General features: G+C 33.3%; 1 protein-coding gene across 1 annotated transcript in view; it reads left to right on the forward strand.

Moving 5' to 3' along the window:
- Window positions 1-26,127, forward strand: part of LOC126739394 (nuclear pore complex protein Nup153) — an 84,578-nt gene that overhangs the window by 24,380 nt on the left and 34,071 nt on the right. The window contains exon 8 of the mRNA XM_050445059.1: window positions 12,301-12,877. Within this exon, the coding sequence (XP_050301016.1) occupies window positions 12,301-12,877 (577 nt within the window). The remainder of the gene's footprint in view (window positions 1-12,300; window positions 12,878-26,127) is intronic.

The raw sequence follows: 26,127 nt of genomic DNA on the forward strand, positions 1-26,127 counted from the left end.
GTTGCTGGACTTGACACGGGAGAGGAACTTTGATCTTAGGAAGTATTGCTGTTGTTCTCTTTAAAGTCGCTGCATCTTTTAGCTGCTTCAGCTTCCTCAGTAATAAAATCAGCATCACAAAAAATGTGCCTATCACTCGACAACCGTTGATTGCTATTTGTGCAGTCTGTGACTTTCTTCGCTCGAGTAGAGCTTAAATGGACTCATAAAATTAAGGGCTGTAATTCGTGTGTAGAATGAGGGGGTAGTGGCAATATTGAAATGTGATTCTCCCTGGATGAGCTAATGCTAAAGACTTCCAAATTGTGGGTATGGCTGTAATTTTCATCCAATATTAACAAAACAGGGTCATCCTGAGATGGTTTAACAAATTCGCTTGAAGTGACGAAACCACTTCGTAAAGAGATTTTGTACCCAGTGGGATGTATGTCAAGTGATGGACTGTCATCATGTATGCCATGACATATCTGTCATTTATCTTTTCCACCAATTGCAGTAGGGATCTTACTTTGCACTATTGATAGGCCTTATTGACATTAAATGAATCACTTATTTGAGAAACCCCACATGTCCAAAAATCAAGATTTTGAGAAAAACTGAAAAAACTGTTTTAATTAAAAACAACTTAAAAATGTAAAAAAGCAAATGTCCCAAAATAAAGTATGGGTACCTGCTGTACTTGAGTTTTTAGCAAAAATGAAAACTAAAATCTTCTGGTCTTGTGAGAAAAAAAATAAAATGGCCGTGGACATGTGGGGTTTCTAAAATAAACATACAACTTTTTTTGAAAACTAGTTTATTAGGTCAAAATAATATCAAATACAATACAAAATAATACAAAAACCCTGTCAATCTTCATTAACATCGTCATCGTCACCACCAACAGTTGGCCATTCAAATATTTGCCCATAAAAGTTTTCAATTTCTACGCCTTTTCCTACTATAAACCTCTCAAAGTTTTTGATATTCAACATCTTTTTTGCACTGATTGGGATTTTTGTATTACTCGTATGGTATTACTTTGTATCGACTGCTAGAAAAGATATGACAACGGTAGATGTTCCTAACCTAAATTCAGGCTGTAAAAGGCCATCAATAAAGTTTCGGGCAGTCACGACGCCTTTTTCGTTCTTGCTGTAACTGAAGTACATAAAATTAGAAATCAGAAAACAAACTTTATCTTCTTTTTTAATACCCCTTCCATAAGATGCCGTAGACAAAGAATTTTTTTGTAGTAAACGGCATTGGCGGCTCGTGGGTCAATCTTCAGGGGGGTCATTTTGGTTTGAAAACTTATAGTTTACTCTAATAAAACAAAAAACAAATCAAACTATTGATTTTTTAAAGTATTTGAAAGATCTTTTAGCATTTATATTTTAGATAAAAAATACAGATAAAACTCAATAATATTTACCGAGATATTTACCCTATTAAGCGGGTAAAAATAAATTTAAATGCTTAAATCGTTTTCCGAAAATTAACTTTGCCTTTTTATTAGAGTAAATATTTTAAATAAAAATATAGGAAAAAGGGTATATAGTAGAGTCAATCTGTAATTTTTTTTTTTTAACTATCCAAGTCGCTAATTTTTTGAGGGTCGATTCTATTTCCGAAGAAAAGCTTAAGTCCTCGGAATTGAGAGTCCTTTTTTTTGGGAAACTCAAAAAGTTTTTCAAATCGATTTTCCAGCTAAACAGCGAGTCATACAGAAAAACTTATTGAACATAAAATGTAGAGCTTTTTGTGCTCTACAATTCATCTCATGGGCCCGAAGCTGTAGAACCAAAATTCGAAAAGTTAGAGAGCGCCAAAGTCACCAAAAATGACTTTTTTCATTTTTTCACTGAGAAACAATTTTTTTTTTACTATCGCAAGGATTGCAAAAATGTAGAGGACAAAAATACCTACAAAATGCCTGTCTTACTTTTTTTTTCGATTTACCGTTTTCGAGATACAAGGATTAAAATGTCGTGTAGTGCTTCGCGAGGATGAAAAAAAAGCAGCTGCTCGCTGGACCGCTGTCCCTCTTTCCACTCCCACTCTCCCCGCATCTACTCTCCTCCATCAGCTGATCCGGCAGTGGCTAATTTACAGTTTTGACGTAAACACGTACATTCCAGGCGATCATAAACGATGTTTCAAGATAAATATTCACATTCAGGTAAGTGTTCAAATAAATATATAGTAATATGTTAATGATGGAATAGCAGTAAAAAAGTGGGGAATGGAATTTTGAAAAAGTAATGCTATCAACATGTACTATGCAATTATTCAGTAATCAATTATCATTACATGCATTACGCAACCATAATTATTGAGACACGTCACTTTCACAACTGCAACGCCCTCTGCTTTTGTTGTAATTGGTGCTCCGTAAACCATGTACCAATTTCTCTTATCCCTTTCTACTAAATCACTTCAATTATTCATTTTGTGCAAGTTAAAGAACATTTAATCTATGCAAATTTCATTTTCGCGCCATCTGCATGGCTTTTTTCAATTTGTCAAGAAGGGTAAAAGAAATTTTGTTCAGGTTCTACTTTAATTTCATGATGCGCAAACGTTAGGCGACGAAAAACAGCTTTCGCCAAACATCTGAGGCAGGCTACATACACGAAAGTAAACATTTCGCTATTAAATGCATTATATCTCAAAAACGGTAAATCGAAAAAAAAAGTAAGACATGCATTTTGTAGGTATTTTTGTCCTCTACATTTTTGCAATCCTTGCGATGGTAAAAAAAAAAATGGTTTCTCAGTGAAAAAATGAAAAAAGTCATTTTTGGTGACTTTGGCGCCCTCTAACTTTTCGAATTTTGGTTCTACAGCTTTGGGCCCATGAGATGAATTGTAGAGCACAAAAAGCTCTACATTTTATGTTCAATAAGTTTTTCTGCATGACTCACTGTTTAGCCGCAAAATCGATTTGAAAAACTTTTTGAGTTTCCCAAAAAAGGGGGGGGGGGGGGTTGACTCTCAATTCCGAGGACTTAAGCTTTTCTTCGGGAATACAATCGACCCTCAAAAAATTAGCGACTTGGATAGTTTTTAAAAGTTCTGGCCTTTTTTAATTACAGATTGACTGTACTATATAAACAGGTTATCGACTGATATAAAGGAATATTTATATAATAAATTGTAAATTTATTAAAATGAAACTTACCTTAAATATTTTTATATTTTAAATCAATTCTCCTATCCTTTAGTTCTGCAAAATAGTATATGACCTTCTCACTGAAATTTGGAATGCTTTTGACAAGCGTTTTCTCGATGCTCAACATAGACAAGTCTAGATTGTCCCATCGTATTACGCAGGAATGTTTTTACTCTTTTTAAAGTAGAAAAACATCTCTCACTTTCCACGGTTGTCATAGGGAGTGTGCACAAAATATTTAATAATTTCAGATAAATTCATGTTATTAAAAAGCTGAAGTATGGCTACTGCACCGGCACTATTGCGAAAATCCTCACGACAATATATGACTTCAAGTTCCGACTTTAGTTTGGAAATATTTACTGTGGGATAATGAGCCTTCACCATATTTAAAGTATTTTGCGGAAAGTTGGTAGTGTACGCTTCAAATTTCTCTGTGTAGAATAACTGTGAAATCATGAGATGATCATTGAAACCAAACCTGTGATTTATTTCAGATATAATAATATCACAAATTTCCAGTGCAGTTCGTCGCTTTGGATCCTCTGTAGCTGTAGTAGTTTTTCTTTTTTTTGCTGTTGATGTGCTTGGTTCTTCTGATTCCAATATAGTATTTCTAATTATTTGGATATTGTTGTTAAAAGACAGTATATAATTTTTGACAGATACGACATCAACATGGGGTATTATTTTATGGAAAAAATTTAACCAAAATAAAAAAACTAATCTTCCAAATATCTTTTTAAACCAGTTGCTTGATTTATATTGTTACCATCTTGTTCCTTATCAATAATTTCGCCTAAGCAAGATTTTAAATCATCTTTATAATGTATACAATTTCAACACATTTTGTATTGAAAGCCCATCGAGTGGGTGCAGCTTTAGGTAGCCTTACTTAAACCACTCTATCCAGAACCATCGTACGTTTTGGAGATCGCCCGAAAAAGGACGAAAATGCGTGTAAATTTGCAAAAAATATTTTTATCTGTTTAAGGTGACTCGCCGCTTTTTGCAGGATAACATAAGTTGATGGGCATAGCAGTGAATAAAGTGTGCATTTGGGTATATTTCTTTAATTTTTGTTTGTAGTCCTCCCAGTTTACCGCTCATGACTGATGCACCATCGTAACTTTGGGCAATCAATTTTTGAGGTTCTTTATTAATTTTTAATAATTGAAGTTCTTCCAATATTACATTAGTTAAATGTTGTGCTGTGGTACCTGGAGGGTTAACAAATTTCCAAAATCTTTCATGTACAATACCAGTTAATACATATCGCAATATGACAATCATCTGCGTTTTATTGGAGCTGTCTGTGGTCTCATCTACTTGAATTGCCACAAAATTTGTCTGGCCAATCTCCTTAATTATATGAGTATGTACAATGACTAACATTGATTCTAAAATATCGTTCTGAATTGTTTTTGATGTTCCTTTAAATACTGTACTTTTTTCAATATGTTCTTTAAACATTAAATCCAGTTCAGAAACAAAATCGATAAGGCCCAGAAAAATTTCAGGATTATTGGAGCTGTTATTTTCGTTATGACCGCGCAATGCCATTTCGAAAACTCCGCAAAATTTTACACAGTCGATTAGTTTGTTTAAAATATACATATTTTTAGAAACCGATTCATTAAAGTCATGCACAGATTTACGATATACACTATCAAGTTGCTGTCTTATGTTAACACGTCCCAAACTTGCGTAACTCATTGATGAATTTATATGAGTAGTGGAAGAAGCATGCTTTGTAATTTTCACTTTTAAATGCCTAATGTCAGTTACTCCATTTTTCGCCCATACAGCGTCATTCGAAAACAGTAAACACGGGTAGCAAAAAAATGCATTTCTCACACTGCAGCCACAAATCCAATCACATAAATTGTACATTGATTCTTTAAAATAACTTTGAATATCTTTACCCTATCCTTTGTTGTTTGTTTTAAATTCATATTTGGTTTTGGTCGACCACTTTCCTTTTTCTCAAGCCGCCGTTCATAATTTATGTTCCAGCAGATTTTAAGGCAACTAAAACAAAACATTCATCCAGTCGGGCCGTCGACTACCTTAGCGATATAGGACTGAAAGGTGACTCTCACTCCCGCTCACGACATGCGAATCTGCCCTCTTTGTTCTATTTTATATGCATTTCTCCATAAGCCATAAGAACTGTATAGGGACAATTTAAAATACGGCCCAGCCACCGGCTTGTGTGATGAGCGCGAGGCGCGACGTTACTAATATATTTATTTGTTTTGCCAATGCAGACTGCTTTGAGAATTTTATAATTCACAGTGAAGTTTTAGATAAAAGATATTTTTAATAAAATTGGTATTTTATTAAAAATAATTTGATTATTTTAGGGGGTGTTACAGGTTAAAATTGGCATTTTATACTGTTTATTAAAAGCACTGATTACAGTTATATTTTCAAAATAGATATTTTACAAATATTATTGATTGGTACTTGTAATGCCCTCTCTGTAATAGCCTCCCAAGTAACCCATAGTTCTGTTCTCTAGCCATTTCAAATTGCAGTATTCTTTTTTTTAATGACACATTTAGTCTTGTACATTTCAGCTTCATATTGTACTGGTTGTTAATGAAATTTTATTTATACTCTTATAAAACCCGGTTCTGGACTAAAGAAGTATTTTAGAATATAAATTATATCCCATATTGATTATTCCATACTTTATTTATTTGTTTTATAACGAATAATGATTAATTGAGCATGTACAATTATTGTGTATGTTGTACTGTCCATAGTACAATAACTGATTTTGGCTTGACCATACCAGATATGCTGGTTGATTTTACTCGGACTGACCTATCTAATGTTTGTCTCTTTTTATCTTATGTAAATATTAGTTTTCTTGGAAGATAGCAAGAAGTTACTGGTCTAGGGAAAATCGAAATTTTTCTTTATATAAAAGGTTTTATGGTACTTATAAAAAAAGTTAAGTTATTTTCGATTGGCAATACATTTTGCGCGTGATTGCTTAAATACGGGTTTGACCTCTGCGGTCGTTCCTTTTTCCAGACGGCCATCATGAAGTGAAGAGTGCTTTAGTTCTTTTTGAAATTCGTGTGAATTTTACCCATATGGGGATATAATTGACTAAATGTGGTGATAGTAAATCAACTTTTTGGGCGTAAGGCTATAATTTTTTTGTTGTTGAAGTTACTGGCCTTTATGGCCATTTAAAACCTAATAATTTTTCACGTGCCCTCGAACATCGGCAAAATGGCGGTCCTGATTGGCATTGGCAGGGGACAATTTAATTAACAAAGCTACATAACATGGATTTTGGACAGATTTTTTTTGTACGGACCTGATTTCTTCATGCCACATGGTACTTTTATTTTGGGGTTATGTACTCTATTGGCTCTAATCTAGAGGAGATTTTAAACAACTGTGAGCTAACGTCTAACCTAGACCACTACCAGAGCTTGGCGTATTGTGAAGTGGAAGAGGTGAAGTTTGGAAGCCTGCAGTTTTTCTTTGACTGAGAATTGGATGTCTGGGAGAGTCTCGAATCTGAAGTAGTCTGCTGTGTGTGGAGCTAAGTGACACAACATAACATTTTTTTTATTCACTTATTTTATTTTTATTATCACAACTTTTATCTTTTGAGTAGAGATACATACATATATATATGACTTTACAATCTGAGCGGGGTGAAGCCGAATTGTGGAAAAAATGTTTATATTATTTCGATAATCCAAAGGCCCACCAGGTTCGACTGTACTTTGTCTCTCAAAAGTTTATTTAAAATTTTATTGACATTATTTAATTGATGCTATTTTATTATTGAATATTACTGATAAGAGTACATATATATGTGACAAGTGACTCCTGTGAGGTAAGACGCAGCCGGCTTCGTAGTACTACGAGTATATACTTGGGTTATATCATTTAAGATGTCAAATTTTCTCAGATTAGCTAGTAAATATTAGAGTAAACTAATAAAAGGGTAATTTTGATTGGGGAAGCTTCAACAGCTAGGGTTGTAATTTTTTTTTTTTGCTTAGGTCAATGTCCGTGGCGGGATATACCGGGCCATGTAAATTGTTAGTTTAATTCGAATTGAAGCTTCATTCCCCAAAAGGTTTGGGTGTAACAAATTTATTTTATTTTGACAACCACACTTTTGATTGTGTATTTTTTTAGATATATTTCTTATAAGCATGGTCACGAATGACGGTGCACCATTCTGAAAAATTTAATTTTATGGCACGTTATCTGTTGACAACTTTGTTTTTCTTGTAATTAGAAACTTAAATGTTGTGGTTCCTTATTACCAACTTAAATAATTATTCCTCTTAAAGATAAATAAATTAACATAACATAATTCTCTGTGATAATCAAGACTTAAATACATTGTTATTTTCTGTTGTTATTTTGTTTTTCACTTGAGTTGAGTAGGTTAGAATATCATAGGTAATTTGGAAACAATAGTGTATACCGACTTGACTTTGATTTTGTTTTCCAAGTTTCGTTTTGAACTTGCCTAAATAAATTTTGATAAATATTGGGCGTCCATTGGGATTATATAAAATCCAAAACTTGGTGGCGCCATACTGATTTTGACATTTATTTGGGTAACTCTTGGGTAGTTACTACCTAAGAAATTTTGGTTCATTTGGTTGAGAAAGAAGCTAGAACCCACATCGGCTTGAGCTAGCAGCATTGTGAAGGATTCCTTCTCTGGGCGTTTCAGGTAAGAGGGGTTAAGTTCCTCCGGGCATCAACAACTTTTGGAGACCCTTTTAAGGCCATGAACCTTTCACTATTTTTAGTACTTCTTTTCTTTTGATTAACTTGGCATTCATCGGTTCACCATTTGCATTTCATTTTTAAAAAAAAAGTATAACAGGGGGTCATTGACCAATTGACCCTAAGAAGGAGCCGCCACTGGTAAACGGGCCACCAACTTTTATAGTTTTTGACCAATGTATTCTCCTCGTCCGTGAGGTGCACCAAAAAAAAATTTTTTTGAGTTTGAACCGACAATTAATGAAACATAATCTTTTAGTAGAAAAACCCTATCGTTTTTATTAATTTTCTTCTTCACCATGGCAAAATCCCTGTAACATGGCATGTAGGAATGTCCTCTTATGGGAAAATACTGGTTCACACTTTGAAATCGTTAGAGGTCTGTAAGGCCTAAGCACATCCTAACAATTGAATGGTTTTTATACTGACCACCGCGTCCGTCAGAAAAAATATGGAAATGTTCAATGTTTGGTGGAATTTCACTATTTATTAAATCCATAATAAAGGAACAAACCTCATTTGGTCCTTTTTTGCCCATACCTTCATGGTATACATAAAACATTGTTTTTCGAGTATTAAGGTCGTGGATATTAAAAACATTGACACTTAGTTGATGCAGGTAAAATGTGTCTTGAACTGGAATAATAGGGAGGGCTAGATTTTGCATGTAGTCAACGCAAATTGCTGCTACTGTGGCATCTGTTTGGCACAACTCTGGAATGGTTTTCATTTTGTTATAGAATTTTTTGGCTTTTCATTGGTGGACAATTTTTTCCGCCACAGCTACACGTTTAGCTACGTCGTTTAGGACCTTAGATTTAATTTTGTTGGAAAGTACCTCTCAGGTGCAGTAGGTGGTGGTCCTGCGGACTACCGAAAGACAAGCTAAAAGGTTTCTTGAATATCTTGCGATAAAAGCTGTACTTCACAGATGATTCGGGATATTTGATGATAAATAACTCATGCATTTTAAGATACTGATAGTTTCTACTGCCATAATGTGATTTTTTTACGGGAAATGTATGAATAAGTTCTTCTACTTGCCTGACCACCCCTCAGGTTTTGAAACGGAATTTTTTAAATTTTGAATTGGAAATGCAAACCTCAGGTTATGCATTTTCTGGGGTACCTCATCTATCGTTAGGTGATTTTTCCAATGATAATAAATTAGCCAAGCGTCGAACACGGTCTACTGTGGAAAAAAAAACTTACCGGCATGGTTCACCTATTGCCCGCTAATTTACTTTAATGCCTCTGTAATTCAGATGTTCTTTGCCCTTCATTTGCAAACTTTTAATCACTTCATTTTTGTAAATAACTTGTTTAAATCCCTTTTTGCATTTTTTAGGAATAACTTCCACAGAAACATCCTCCTCGGATGACGAAATTGTTAATACTAAATATTAATAAACGCAACACGCAAGGCATGCTATTTGTCACATAGGCGGTTATTTGAGAAACACCACATGTCCGGGACTTGTGGGGTTTCTCATATAAATACATATTTTAAAGTAGCGCTGATAAGCAAGAAAAGTCGAAATGTCAAATTTATGGACATGTGGGGTTTCTCAAATGAGCGATTTAAATATTCTGTGCCGTGGAAAATTGTATTTCTGCTCCATATTATCAAAAAAACGTGATGCGTTTTCACCGAAAGTATTTCCTTATGGCGACTTTACGTTGCCGTAAGGAAATAAGCCAGCTTCTTTCTGCTATTTCACACCTATAATACGAATGTCTCGTCTAGTGAGACCATAAAATGTTGCCTCCATTGTGAGAATGTAATCAACAAGCTCCTTCTTCAGTTGACTACCTAAAACTGTTTTTCTTCCAAGGGTAGTTGCAGTTCTGCGATCAGGATCTCCATCGACTTTAGAAAGCCTTTGTAAAGTGGATCTTGCTACACAAAATGTTTTTGCTACCTGCCTACAAGTTAATAAATTTTCTTTAACAGCAGTTATAGTTTTCGTCATATCACTGGTCCCTACTTTCCACTACTTTCTGATTTTTTTTGAAACATATATTTCCCTTCCAAAATTTTTACCTAAAAAATAACAATCGTGCCATTTTTCACAAGTCGATACTAAATATAGTCTAAATGGTAATAGTAGTAGTTTATTGATGCTAATAACCTTAGTCTTGCACAAGTCATTAAAACCAAGAAAAACAGTGTATGTCGAAGCTACAAATACAGTTCAATAATAATTGAGAGATTTAAAAAAAAAGAAAAATTACATACCTACAAGCCATTACACAAATTTAAAATCAAATACAAACAAAAACATATAAATATAAACAAGTACAAAGTTATGACATCTTAACAAGAACGTAAATACTGTTGCTGAACAAAGTTATAATAGTAATAAACAAGTACAGTAAAGTTTAACAAAAAATCTGTCAAGATCTGAGCACATTTGTCATTTATTCAGAGGCGTGGTTATAAACTCATCAACAGAATAAAAGTTGTGTTCTAGAAGTGTATCTCTGATGATTACTTTTAATTTTTTAAGAGATAGCTGGCAAGTAGAACATTGTAATTTGTTGTAAAGACTATGGGGTAGGGAATTATTCTTTGATTTTTGTAGTTTTAAATAAGGAAGACATATTTGTTGTGCACCTCTTGTGTTATAAGAGTGAAAATCTACATTTTTTTATAACTGTGTTTATATGAATTTCAACAAGACAGTTAAGAATGTACAAGGAAGGGTTAAGATTTTTAATTTTATGAAAAATGGTCTACAGTGCTCCCTACAGTGAAGATTTAAAATCGTCGTCAGTAATAATAGTCGTGTGAATAAAAAAATGCATAGTATGCACTTAGAACACAAATAGATCATAAAGAGATGATAAAGAGAACCCTAAATGAGAAACAAAGAGGTAGGGATTAAAAAGGAAACAACGGTATAAGAATAACTTACCCCTAAAAATTAGTTATCTGATTAAAATCTAATTTTGTGACAAAATATCAGCATGGGCAATGCAGAACGTAATAGGGCAGCAATTAATTAATGGATAATCTTTAAATAAAGAGAAATTGAGCTTTAAATTAGATTCTATAAAAATGAACCATGTGCTATACTTACATGACGTCAAAATTCCAGAGGAACACACAAAGAATTCACGTCCTCGTAAAACAATTTCAGCAAATGAAACGGACTTATCTGCAAGCAAATTTATTCATTCACAGATCCCGAAAGGAAAACTTTGTTACTTGGTTTGCTCGTCGTTTACTTTTACTTTCCCATTTTTAAGGGATAGGTCGCAAGGAACGACTATCAGATCCTCCAGTCGAGGCGCAAAAGGAAAGATGAAAAAAAAATTGGAAAAATTACGGCGAGGAAGACCTTGGTAACCAATGTTGTGAATATAGCAGAAATTCGCAAGAAGGGTCGAATTAAATAGTAATCCGGGAAACACAGGGAAGTACATTGATAAAAAACCACAGAACCCAATACTAGTTCTATAACAGGGGCTCTTAGTGGAATCCTAACCGAATTATATTTTAATAATCGGAAGATAATATTAATATTTTATCAACAATTCAAAACAATTTCAAGGTATTAATTAGTTATTTTCAGCAGTACCCCGGTACCTAAGCATAGATCAAGATTGACCTTTATAGCGCAAAATTTGCAAGAGTGTCTACTGTCTATTAAGTGGCTATTACCAAAACTATACCGGTTTTAATCGTGTTTATTTTTATAAATTAGATTAACAAGACTAAATACAATAGTAATATAATAATGGTAAATAAAAGATTGTTGAATAGAGGTAGTAGACAGATTGAATCAATTAATTTATAGTATTTAAATTATTAAAATTTATTGGATTTCTGCAACCCACTACACACGAGTTTGGCAATAAATATTTCATGTTTAATATGGTGCGGGCGCCCTGTTGCCACTAGTTAAAAATAAAGTTTAAACCCTATACAATAATAAATAGGCAAATTACATAAAATTAAACAAACCAAAACTTGCAGTATTTTTAAGAATGTCATATGAGAACAAAAAAATGCTACAATCACCGGAATATCAACCTGTGAAGTGCTTTCCTATGTTTAGATAGCTGAAGGTAGAGATTTGTTCGCGGATCAAATACTGTTAATCTATGCTATGTGAAGCATCGTATCGGTGCGGGTTGTTGCCAATAATAGAATGGCCCATAATCCATAATATAAGCATGGGCCATACTCAAACCTTCTCCATTGTTCAAAATGTAAATGTCAAATAAATAAATAAATAAGATACAAGTCTTTCCGGTTATCAGTAAAATAAAATTTAGATATATCATTAATATTTCAGGAATGTGTCTCAAAATTTAAAGTTTTGGTTAAAAAGCTAAGCTCCTTTTTTGTTCTTCCAGCTTCTCACCCCCGAAACCATCAAACGGCTTCAGCTTCGACGCGCCTAACGCAGCAGCATTCGGAGCAAAACCCACAGCTACAGTGGCGAAACCGTTCACCTTCGGTGCACCCGACTCGACCACACAACAATCCACTTTCCCCAACCAAACGGCGCCATCTTTCTCATTCGGTAGCAACGTGCCCGAAAACAAACCGTTCGGCAGTGAAAACAAGTCTCAGTTCTCATTCGCCGCCGCCGCCGCCGCCCCAAAGGCGGCAGCGCCATCCTTTAACTTCAACCAAACCACCACACCCGCCTTCAGTTTCGGCTCGAACAGTCCGCAAACGAAACCCGTGACTTTTGGTGCTGCCTCCACGACGCCCGTCGTCCCAAATATGTTCGGTAGTAGCAAACCGGTTGAGTCTACCGGTTTTGGGGCGACCCCGGCGGCGCAAAATGGTAGTTTTAACTTCGGTGCGACGCCGGCGGCCAGTCAGAAGGCCGGTTTTAGTTTTGGTGCTGCGAGTGCGCCCGGCGACAAGCCGAGCGGCGGGTTTAATTTTGGAGCTGCCGCTGCTGCTTCTGTGGCGCCACAGGTGAGTTTTTATCATATTCAAACATTTATTAGCAAAAATAAGCCCTTCCAATAATGTTTACATGTGTATATTACAATTTAAACTCCCTAATCAATGCATGCAAGCATTGGCCACAAGAGTAGCGATTTTACTTCTATACAGTAAGCCTTAAAAAAAACTAAGTATCAAAGAATATTTTAATTTTTTTGGAATAATTACTAAATGAGTTACTTATTTTATTGGGTATTACGTCACTTATAGCAAAAATCAAATTAGACATTACTATCTCACACGCTCAAAAATTGAAAAGAAGAAGAAAATAGACTTATTTACGTATTTAAAACAAATATGAACTCAAATCTATAATGATACCGTTCGATATACTTAGTTTAATTTCTTAACTTAAAGTTCAATAAGTTTTAAAAACAATAATTTACTTAGGGTGTAATATATTTTTTATATACCTAGGAGCTGAGGTTTAATCTATTAATCTCTGAGCTCGTTTCTTCTTGTCAACATCCTACCTAATTTTGTTATGAATATTAAAATTAAAAAACGATAAAAACAACGAGAAGACCTACTTTTTTTAAAAAATACCTAATTTGAACCAACTTTTCGGTAGTTATATTTACTACCGTTATCAAGGTAATTAAAGTAAAATTAAATTAAAAATATAAACAAAATATACTTATCTTGCAAATCCTCTGCTATATAAGAACTCTATTATATACAGGGTGTCCGAAAAGTCAACAAAAATAGATATTTTTTAGAATCTATTTTTAGCTATGCAACACTGAATAGCCATTTTACTGATCAAAGACAAACATTAAACTAAACGGCCAAAAAATTTAATAAGAAATCTATTCTAAATTAAAGTATTACTTATTTTTATTTTTTAAACGTTGAATTTGACCGGTCATACTGGACCAAAAAATATTACGGCAACCCGGCTAATACCTTAAAAAGTTTGCTCATTTAATCTACTTTTTAAAATTACCTAAATGTTTTTTTAACAGTTTACTATTATTTGTTATAGTAAAAAATAACCCTAATTCACCTTATGATATCATTGTAAAAAAATTAAACAAATTTTTAAGTTATATTTAAAATGTTTTTATTTAACTTAAAAATTAAAAAAATCAAGAGCGAAGGTAATTCTTATCACCATAGCAATAAACAACAAACGTTTTTGGAATTTAGTTTGTTTACAGTATTTCGTGAACTAACTACTTTTTTGCTTGTATCCTAACGTTTCTGTTACCTTTTGCTTTGGATTTGTTTTTGAGTTCATTTTCCTGTGGACTGTGTTCTTTGAGCTGTTTGTTTTATTGATTAATCATGTATTATGCCCTTGCCGTATACCGCCTAAGAATATGCAAACATGCATCTCATTTTATGGTAAATGCAGAGGAAATGCTCTAGCAGCATCTAATCTTTATCAAGAAAGATATCCGAATTTGGCCCGATATCCTGATTATTGTATATTTATTAATGTTCACCGCTCATATTCCGAAGGCAGAATGCCTCATGCTCCTGTTCGGGAGGGAAGACCTCGTATTGATTATGTTGATCAATTTTTAGAAGAAATTGAAAATGATCCGACTACTTCGACACGAGCAATCGAAAGAAGAACAGGGATACCGAAATCGGTAGTAAACGACATCACTAGGCGATTTCAATATCACCCTTATCATGTTCAACGAGTGCAAAGCCTACTGCCTCAAGACTACGAACCACGCCTACAATTTTGCCGCAGAATGTTGCAAAAAAATCAAGAGGATCCGAATTTTTTAAATAATAAACTGTGGTCGGATGAGAGTACATTCAAAAAGGATGGCTTTATGAACATGCACAATTTGCACACTTATGCGTTGGAAAATCCCCACTCTATTCGAGAAGAAAGGTCACAGTACCGATTTAAAGTAAACTTGTGGACCGGTATCTTGAACGGACGTGTAATTGGCCCATTCGAATTACCAGAAAATTTGAACTGGCAGGCTTATTTAGATTTTTGTCAAAACAATCTACCAATTCTTTTAGAAGATGTTCCTTTGGCCAGTCGCCGAATAATGTGGTTTAAAAATGATGGTTGCCCGGCACATTATGCCCATGAAGTTCGTCGGTATTTAAACCAAACATACCCCAACAGATGGATCGGCCGACTTGGTCCAATTTTATGGCCTCCCAGGTCTCCAGACCTAAACCCACTCGATTTTTTTTACTGGGGTTTCATAAAAGAAAAGGTTTATGCAAGACCAATAAATAATATTGCTGAATTACGGCAGTGAATAAATGATGCAGCCCAAGATCTTAACCCTGCCAGGAATGCAAGATGGATCAATAGGTAATTTATTAAAAGATGCTACGCCTGCATTCGCGTTGGTGGTAGACAGTTCGAACATATTATTTGATTTTTAAATTTTTTTTATAGTTAAATAAAAATATTTTTTGAACATAACATAATTATAAATTTGTTTATTTTTTTTTCATAAGATAGATTAGGTTTATCTTTCACTCTATCACAATAACAGTAAAGCTTTTTTAAAACATATTGGGTAATTTTAAAATTAAATTAAATGAGCAAACTTTTTAAGGTATTAGCCGGGTTGCCGTACAATTTTTCGGTCCAGTATGAGCGGTCAAATTCAAAGTTTAAAAAATAAAAATAAGTAATACTTTAATTTAGAATAGATTTCTTATTAAATTTTTTAGCCGTTTAGTTTAATGTTTGTCTTTGATCAGTAAAATGGCTATTCAGTGTTGCATAGCTAAAAAGAGATTCTAAAAAATATCTATTTTTAAGGCGTGACAATCGAAAATCTGATCCAAGAGTAGGATTTTGGTGACTTCCACTAAAGTGCCAATATCTCGAAAACCATCGATTTTTTACTCAGTTCATTTTATGTTTTTCTGGGTGCTTATGAGTTGCTCCATCAGCCCCTTCAGTATTATGGTTGACTTTCCGGACACCCTGTATAACCCTCAGAATTCCTTCCTAATTCGATAATACTTTTTGAATTGATATTGTTTTGAAAGATAAAAAAAATTCAAAGGTTAGTTCTTTAAAATTAAATGGGTGTGATCTTAATGTAAATTAATGATAGAAAATACATGAATATCAAACATTTTAAATTATTAATTAATTTTGAGAATACCCTGTTCTACCTCTCTTTTTAGCAAAGGAATCCATGTATTATTAAAATCAACCGAACAAGTAGCTAAGCATTTATCTTCCTTTATATAAATGCATAAATGCACTTTCCTTTAGTTTACGTAATTTTGAAATTGGTTCCTTTGCTAAAATTGAGGAAGCATTCCAGTTTATTCCATGGTTATTGTCGAATGCATGTTGTGTAATTTTGGATTTTTGAAAATCATTGTTTTTTATGTAAGAGTTATGTTCATTAATTCTTTTTGGTAATGGTCTACAGGTTTCACTTATGTAAAATTTACCACAAGTACAAGGAATTTTATATATTACATTTTTATTAAATTCATTTTCATTGAAAGGTTTAGTTTTTGGTAATATATATCGTAATGTGTTTTGTGATTTAAAAATAGTTCTTATATTAGATTTTTTAGCAGTTCTTTTTATCTTATCAGAAAAACCTGGATTAAATGGTAAAATAAGATTTGTCGTAAAAATTGGTTGATTCAATTTTATACGTGGATAAACTCTTTAAAGCAATTTTTCAAAAATTCTTTGGGATAATTATTATTTTGTATTAAGATATTTTTAATAACATCTTTTTCAGTTGTTCAATATTGATTATTACAAAAAATGTTTGCACGGTCATATAGACTTTTTACCATTATTGGATTTAGTATGAGTTGGTTTATGGTAAATTCTAGTTTCAAAATTGTGTAAATCTTTTTTAATTAACCCATGCACACTTATAAAAATTGTTTTTTATGTATTTTTTCTTTATGAATTAGATAAATGACTTAAATAAGATATAAAAAAAATACAAAAATCAAATATTTGACTATATATCAGACTCCATGCATAAAATTAATATTATTTAGTTTATATGGTAATTTTCGAAACACACACGTTTTACACATATAAAGTTACTTTTCTTCTTGCATACTTGGCACCTTCGATCAGATTCATTGTACCGAATTAAATGTCCTATATTATCAAATCTAGAGGCTTTATGAACTGGAAGCGTAGTTTTTCCTCTACTTGGTTTTCTACCATAGGACTGTAAAAAACTTAGGGCGATATACCTCCGAAATTCTAGTAAGGAGGCACAATTTGCATCATTTGGTCTTAGCTTTTTCATAAGTACCCAGCCATTTGAGAGGCTTGCATCTAATAAATATGAAACTATTGGCCAATACCATTTTCGCTGTCGCATTCTTGTCCTATACAAAGCAATCAGCCCATCCATTTTATCAACTCCTCCCATGTGTTTATTGTATCCAGCTTTAATTTTTGGTTGTGGAATTTGTTTTTTAGTTTTAGTTTCCTTCCACCAAGTTGGTACCCAATGTGACAACCTTGTTGTCCTTCCATTGTACAAAAGTAACGTTATCACAAGAAACAAAACTGTGGCTTCCCCTTGGTTTTGATTTCCATGAAGTACTTTCAGGAAATGGACACTTTTCCGTTCGAATATCTCTTACTGTTGCCGTTGCACAAATTTTATTTTCCGACAGATGGTTCAGTAAGGTCAGGCTTGTAAAATAATTATCAAAAAAAAATTTATATTCCTAGTTAGAAGGCACTTTCGATTTATGTAGTAAGGACATAACCACGTCTCCACCAAGACTAAAAACTTTTTCTGCATCTGATTTGCCAGTGTAAATCTCAAAAGAAATCATGTACCCATTACTACTGCATAGAGCCCAGTTTTTGAAGCCGAATCTTATCGGCTTGCCCGTGATGTACTGTTTGGCATAGCGTTTGCCATAGTAGGGTTTCATGCATTCATCAATTGAAAGATGTTCATCCAAACCTCCGTGTTTTTTGAAATTCTCATTCAGTGAGTTCAGTAGAGGGCGAATTTTGTAAAGCCGGTCACTGCGATCAATATTAACATTATCGTTGAAATGCATGTGGCGAAGTAACACTTCAAATCTATTTAGTCGCATGCTATTTTTTTAAATGTTTGGTATATCTTCTGTTGGATTCCAAAACATCGTCTTGTTCGGATATTTTGCATAACCTGAAAGAAGCATTCCTCCAAGTAGTACATATAACTCTTCTTTTGTGAAATTTAGCTCCTTATTTTTTTGTTGGCCGTATTTATTGGTTTCCTCAACAATTTTCGATGTGAGATCTTCATCGAAAAACAGTTTTAAAAAATCTAACGAATTTTGGGCTTCTTTTGCTTCTTGAGATGGCTCTCGTGGCACACAGTTTGTATTCATAGAAAAAATGGGGGGGGATCTGCGTTCCATTCGTATAGCTTTCTACGTTTAGGGGTTGAAAAATTGCCTTGACTTATACTTGACCCAGGTTTAGAAAGCAGATCTGCTAAAGGTATTAGATCTTCTTCATCAAAATCATCTTGTTCATTAGGTGGGGCTTCATAGGTTTGACGAGATAAACCCTTAGACTTTGGAAATAGTTGGGCTAGAGGAACTAGATCTTCTTTGTCAAAATCATTTTGTTTTCTGGCACTTACTTCACAATTCTGCTGAAGTATTCCACGGCATAAGCGATTTACATCTCCGATATGCTCATCATCAGAGCTGTCGCTGTCTTCTGTGTCTTCGCCTAGGTCATCAGGAATTCCAATGAAAACATCAAGATTTGGTTGAACTTCACCGTCATTTTCTTCAAATAATGTCTGCAATTCATGCAGAGATAATCTGCAAAATACGCATAGAGTCCCTTATAAGGGACAGAACAAATATTTATGTCTAAGAAAACAATAACACATTTTTGTTTTGCAGACAAAATTGTATGATGATTCTAACCTTAAACACAACATATTTACTGAATTTCTTTACCCTGATTTCAAAACCTATCGATATAAAAAATTAAAACTTACCCACCATTTCGAGTAAAGTTCCGGATCCATGGTCACATAAAAATACAAAATCAAAACGCTATCTCCGATTTCTGCACATAAACTGATTTTACAACAAATAGCAAACGTCTAGACAAATGCACGAGGTTATGAAAACATTATAAGTGTGCATGTGCTTGAAACCAATGGCGTCCCTTTTAAGGGACTCTACGCACTAATGGGTTAAAATAAAGTTAATCAAGAAAAGTAAGCTGACCATCAGCCTCCTTTTCAAGAGTAAATTTTATGGGAGATTCTTTGGAGTTAATGTAAATTAAAAAATTTATAAGATCTATTTCGTTATGGTAATATATCGCCACCATATTTTAGGGTTTTTATCAAATGTATTAATAATTTCAGATTCAAGATTTTCTATTAATATATTACTTAAAATTGGTGAAAGAGGAGAATCCATAGCCATACCAAAGTTTTTTTGATGAAAATCATTACTGTATTGGAAATAAGTAGTTTTTACACAATAGGTTAAAAGTTGGCTAAAATTGTACTAATGCTTAGTGTTGTACGTTCTGCTAAACTATTATCTTTATCTAATTTATTTTTAACTATATTTAAAGTTTTGTCAACAGGAACATTAGTAAAAAGACTTACAACATCAAAACTTACCAATAGATCATGAGGGTTAAAAGAAATTGTAGAAAGTTTTTCTAAAAAGGGTTGAGAATTTTTAATGTACGAATCAGAATTATTAGTGTATGGAGTAAAGATATTTTGCAAGAGGGTGAGTAGGTGAGTGGTTTATTAATAGTTTGACAAACTAATAATAAACCGTAAAATTATTAAAAAAAATATTTAAAGTATTATCGAATTAGGAAGGAATTTTTAGGGTATTATATAGCAGAGGATTTGCAAGATAAGTATATTTTGTTTATATTTTTAATTTAATTTTACCTTGATAACGGTAGTAGATATAACTACCGAAACGTTGGTTCAAATTAGATATTTTTTTAAAAAGTAGGTCTTTTCTTTGTTTTTTTCGTTTTTTAATTTTAATATTCTTAACAAAGTTAGGTAGGATTTTGAAAAGAGGAAACGAGCTCAGAGATTAATAGATTAAACCTCAGCTCCTAGGTATATATAAAATCTATTATACCTTAAGGGCGGTTTTCCTAGCCAGCGGATCTATTACGCGGCGTGAACCGAATAAAAAATTTCGCGTCGGCAGGAGCGTACTATTTTGTACGCCGCGCAACTTTGTTTTCCTAGGAAACGTATTAGCTTTAGTCACGCTTTAGTTTATTAGAAACTTTTAATTAAAATGGTCCGTTTAGGAAATAATAAAAAACGGGTATTAGCTTTGTTATTGCTGGAAAAACACTTGGCCGATGATGAAGAAGACATCATTTTGAAAATTAACAGCAATAAGAGGAAAAGTATTGGCAATGTGTTTTTAAACAGACAAAAGGAAGGTGCTTACAATATATTAATCAACAAGCATTTGCTTGACGAAGAAGAAAAGTTTAAAAGGTATTTCAGACTTACCCGTGAGCAATTTAATATAATTTTAAACGACATAAAAGATCATCTGTATATTTCTCCCTGTAATCGAGTCATGGCAACAATAAGTCCTGCTGAAAAGTTGGCTGTTACTTTGAGGTAAGAAAAATAAAATAAATATTTTATAATTTATTTAATCCATTTTATTCATTAAAATTAAACATAGTTAAAAATTTACAGTTTAATATTACTTATTTAGTTTTATCCTCTTGGGCTAATAAGTTATATGCAACTGTCAGCACGTCAGAGGTAGCCAAAATTTCAGAACGTACGGCTGTGGGTGGATGGGGGCTGATTGAGAAGTTGATAATTTGAAGAAGTGAAGGTTGATCTGTTCTGGGAGGAAGGGGTGAGATGTTGTGATTGGAAATTAGGAGAAGTCGCTTTTGATGTGTGATGAGAGGAATGGTTGGAAAGCTTTGATTGATAATTTGGAGAAGTCAATGTGTAGTGGGAGGAATGGTTGGAAAGTTCTGATTGGCAATCTGGAGAAGTCAAATTTGATGTGTGGTGGAGCGAAGGAACGGAAAGCGGTGATTGATAATTTGGGAAGGAAGTCAAGTTTGATGTATGGTGAGGGGAATAGATGGAAAACTGTGATTGATAATTTCGGAATGTATTTGAGCTTGATGTGTGGTCGGTGGACACATGCACTTGTTCATGAAGTTGTTCCATATCAGATACAATTTCCAAAACTTTTAATTTTGTTTTTCTCACAAGATTTGGTGAAAACTTCTTCACTGTCTTGGCGATGCTTTTAAAAAACAAGTCGATCTCATCTTCTTCCTCGTATTTAATTAGCTGACTAATGGTATCATTCAACAGTGTTTTTCAATTTTCTTTTCCTTTAAGTAGTTAGATAGTGCTGAATTTTCCACTCTAGTTTTGCGTTTTAAGCGGATGATTGCCACAGGTTCATAAGTTTCAGTAGGCATAACAGGAGGTATTTCAAGTTCGTCCTTTGATGAAGGCGGGTGATTCTCGATGTCTTGTAGCAGTTCGTCATTGTTTTCTAAAGTTTCGGAAGTATCAGCAGAAATGCAGAAAGTTTTTCTTTCGTCCTCAACTGTGTCTAAAAACGACAATCTGTCCCAGTAGCTTGCCCTCTTTTTCTTTGCAGCAGATCCTGATGTGCCTATGGTATCTTCTATGGCAGATTAAGCACTGGCACGCCGCGAACGACGCAATTGACTCCTCTGAAACCAGTCGGTCTTATCACGCCCGGCGTACAACGCTGGCGTGGACTGTATTGCGCTCTCTAGGAGAATGGTAACACCGTATTGCTACTAAGTCGAAACGTGTTGCACTGGGCGTATTACGTCGTACGCGGCGCACTAAATACGCTGGCTAGGAAAACCGCCCTTTAAGTAAACTATTGCATTTAAAACTTATTGAACTTAGTAACTAAGTAACTCATTATGAATGCATCACAACAATACAGATTTTACTTAATTACTAAATTGTTGAACACATCTTAATATTTTCTGGCAATCCATTAAATACCTTAACAGCTTTTTTAGTTCTTGTTTAGTTCTGATAAATGTTATTTACATTTCTTGTTGGATAATTATGTATCATATTCGTAAAAGTAATGTTTATATTAGTTTTTTGCTTTTTGTGGATAATTTTATATACTAGTTTACATTGTCCTATTTTTGATATTTTATTTAACTAATTAAGATGTAATTCTTGATAAAGTGTATCTGTATGAGTAAGCCTATCGTAATTAAAAAGAACTTTAATAAAATTTATTTTGAAGAGTTTCAACAGTAGTAAAATTAGTTTGAGCACACACTCCCTAAACAGGGGGTAATTATTTAAGGTGAGACATCAAGTAATCATTATAGATATTATTTTTAGTTTTTGCAGTTAAATAATCACATCTGTAGATAACTGCAATCATTCGCTTTACTCTTTTAATAACACTGCAGATATGTTCCCGCCAAGTTAATGCTTCATCAATTATTAAGCCCAGATATCGATTTTTTTTTACTTTTTGAATGTGTAAATCATATACAGTATTGTGCAAAAAAATAGCAACATTGAACTTTCCTGTTATATATCTTTTAGTATCTACTTTATAAGGTTAATATATTATTTACAAGAATAGTTAGAGCCTGTTTATATTTTCATATTATCGTATTTTTTGTATCACAATAAATAAAACACCAAACTGTTTTATGCAAATTTATTCTTCAAAAATATAGCAACAAAAAATAGTTTTGATTCTAAAAAAATATAACCCAACTAAATTAAAATCAATTCAATATTTCGTGTAGTACCCCTTCACCTTTATAACATCTGCACATCGTCTTGGCATGGACTCAATTAATTTCATAATATAGTCATTGTTCACTTCTTTCCAAGCCTTTTCCACTATTTCAAAGAGAATATTTGTATTAGAGCATGTTAGGTGCCTGATTTTGGTGTCAATGTAATGCCATAAATTCTCTATAGGGTTTAGGTCTGGCGATTGAGATGGAGAGACCATTACATTTATTTTTTCATCGGATAGCCACCTCTTAACAAATTGAGAAGCATGTTTTGGATCGTTGTCATGCTGAAATATGGCTGTTACTGGCATGACTTCATCCATATATGGCACTAAATGTGTTTGCAGAATGTCTTTGTACATGAAACGATCCATTTTGCCCACTATTCTTACTATGGGTACCATGCCACGAGCCGAGAAAAATCCCCATACAAGAATATTTCCCCCTCCATGTTTAACTGTGGGGCAAATGTACTTTTTGTTTAATCTTTGTTCACTGGGGCGTCTGACGTACATCAGTCCATCAGTCCTGAATAAATTATATTTAGATTCATCACTAAATACGACTTTCTTCCAATCAGCTACAGACCAGTGAACATGAGATTGGGCAAAGTGAAAACGAGCCTTGACGTTCTTCTTTGAGAGTAATGGTTTTTTGGCGGGGCGACGAGCAGGTACGTTGAACTGAGGTTTACTCCTCCACCCTCTTTTAATTTTGCCAAAATCAGGGAAGAAGACAAAAAAGGATTTTCTTTGGAAATTCGTAGCAGCTGCCATCCATCCTCAAATTTGTTTTTCTGGGTCTACCAGGAATGGGCGCCAGTGCAGCTGTTCCAGTAAGGCGAAATTTTTTGCAAACTCTTAATACGATTGACCTGTGAAGCCGTAAGCTTCTTGCAATGTCACTCTGCCTAACACCATTTTCGTAATGCTCCACAATAATTTTTCTTACATTACCAGAGACGGTTTTTGAGCGACCCATTTTAGGTTAATTCTGAGATTCAAAAATAACAACTTTACAGCGGGTAAATCAATATTTAACTGATAAAATAAATGCGAAACAAGAATGTTGCTATATTTATGCACATTGTCTAAATAAACAAACATGAAGTTCCTTACTCTGCATTGGCATTCTTATGATATCTCGGTATATTTATAAATAATACAGAGGCGTGTACTTAAAAGTAAAGAAATAATATGGAATAATTAAAGGAGCAAATAATATTTTTGAAAACATCGCTTGTTGCTATATTTATGCACAAAACTGTATACCAATATTGAAGTCATCAACTTGTGTATTTTTTTGTTTAAATAACATGTATTTTTTTTTATTAGAATTAATTTTTAATTTATTAAAATGCAACCAGTCCATATATATTTTGAGATCGGCATTGATGTTATTCTCTAGAACAACCTTGCTACTACCTGTATAAACTAACACATATCGTCGGCAAAACTGAAATAACGCGCAATGAGATTAGCAAGCTTCAAGTTTAATACATACAAGGAATAAAACAATGGTCCGAGTACGGAACCTTGTGGGACGCCATAAGAATTAACTGACACTGAACTACGTGTATCATTTAATTTTACATATTGTTTTCTATTTTCGAGATTTAAATTAAATCAAAAAGTACTCCCCTGAATCCCATTTTTTCGAGCTTATTTAAAAGTGTATCGGTACTCACAACCTCAAATGCTTTTTGCAAGTCAACAAATGCGGTCACAACTAGTTCTTTTTTATCCAATGCTCGCGATATGTAATCTAGAAAATCAACTGTTGCGCTAAAAATATTTCTGTTCTCAACAAACCTATATTGGTAATCATCAAGTGGTAAATATTTATTAATAAAAAACGTTATCCTTTTTTTAATTATTTTCTCAATAATTTTAGAAAAAACGCTTATTACCGAAATTGGTCTGTAGTTATTCATCAAAGACTTATTACCTGACTTAAAGATTGGAGAAACTCTAGTTATTTTTAGTTCCTCTGGAAAGGTTCCAGTAGTTAAAATATTATTTGTTAACCTTACCAGAGCCCCAGTAATACTCTCTTTCAGATTAACAATGTCGCATACCGATATGCCATCATGTCCCGCCGCAGAATTTTTCGTTAGTTTTACTATGCTTTAATTTACTTCGAATTCAGTTGTTAATTCTACACAAGCAGTATTATTATAGTCAATCTTAGGAAATGAAATGTTTTTTCCTAAATACCTAACGTCATTTTCCAACTCTTTTACAATACTCACACTGACATGAGCAAAATGGGCATTCAATTTATTTGGTACTTTAGTTATTTTCCCATCATCTGTTTCTAACAATGAATAGAAACTTTGTTAGAACTTTTACCAAGAAAATTATTAATAAATTTCCATTGTTTTTTAACATCTTTCTCTGTTCTGCCCCATTCCTTTCGAAAATGTTGATTTTTTAAAACTTTAATTTTATTATTTATAGCGTTTTTAATTTTTTTGAATTCTGTGTGTAACTCCATATCACCCACGTCTAGAGACGAGAGAGACATTCGCATGCGCAATTTCCCGCTCAAACAAAGTTTGCATTTTTTTATCATTAACTCCCTTTTTTTCATATTATATTATATCAAAAAATGTTAATACGCGAATCTTGAATTATTCAATTAAATGTAATTGCAAAATTAGCAAATTTTCGGTTCAGGTAAAACCAAACGGGCACCAGTAAAATGAATATTGTCAGTGACGTGAGGAAAAGTGATTTAATGATTGAAATGGACCAGATAGGCTTGATGGGAAAATAAATTGAAAATATTTCAGATACTACTATTGGTTTAATTAAATTCTAAGTATGATAAAATTATTTTTTTAATAATCGATAATCATAATTGTTATTGGTTTAACTTCATCGTTATATTAAATAAAAGTTTAGATAAAAAAGTAATGTTAACGTGTCTTACTTTGAATGTATGGTTGTGAGATTGATAAAACGAAAAAAAGACATTTCTTGTATTCGGCTGTATGTCAGATTTGACAAAGCCTTATAACAAATTGGTTGCTGGTGTCTGGTTTTACCTGAACCGAAAATTTGGTAATTTTGCAATAACATTTATTTGAATAATTCAAGATTGGCTTATTAAAATTTTTTGAAACTTAGCACGAGTGTTTGCCAGATTGGTCTCTTCAAAAAGTTATCTTACATTTTTTCTGTAAAATGTACAGGGAAGCCAATAATTGACCCCCTTAAAATTTACATAGGAATTCCTATGTTCCGCTCGGCGACGCACCACCCGGTATACTAATTATGTAACTATAATAGAGCGGAAACAGCAATGAAGCATGGCTAAACAAATCTTAAACACTAACTAAACTGTATAATTGACTGTAAGGGATTGGACCTTTATCCCTATTAAGAATGTTTTTTTGATTTTTGAATATTACTTAACTCTTGTATGCATCTAATTTTCTATTGTTATTAACTGGTTTAAG

This window comes from Anthonomus grandis, chromosome 8, assembly GCF_022605725.1.
Source record: "Anthonomus grandis grandis chromosome 8, icAntGran1.3, whole genome shotgun sequence".
NCBI classification, from domain to species: Eukaryota; Metazoa; Arthropoda; class Insecta; order Coleoptera; family Curculionidae; genus Anthonomus; species Anthonomus grandis.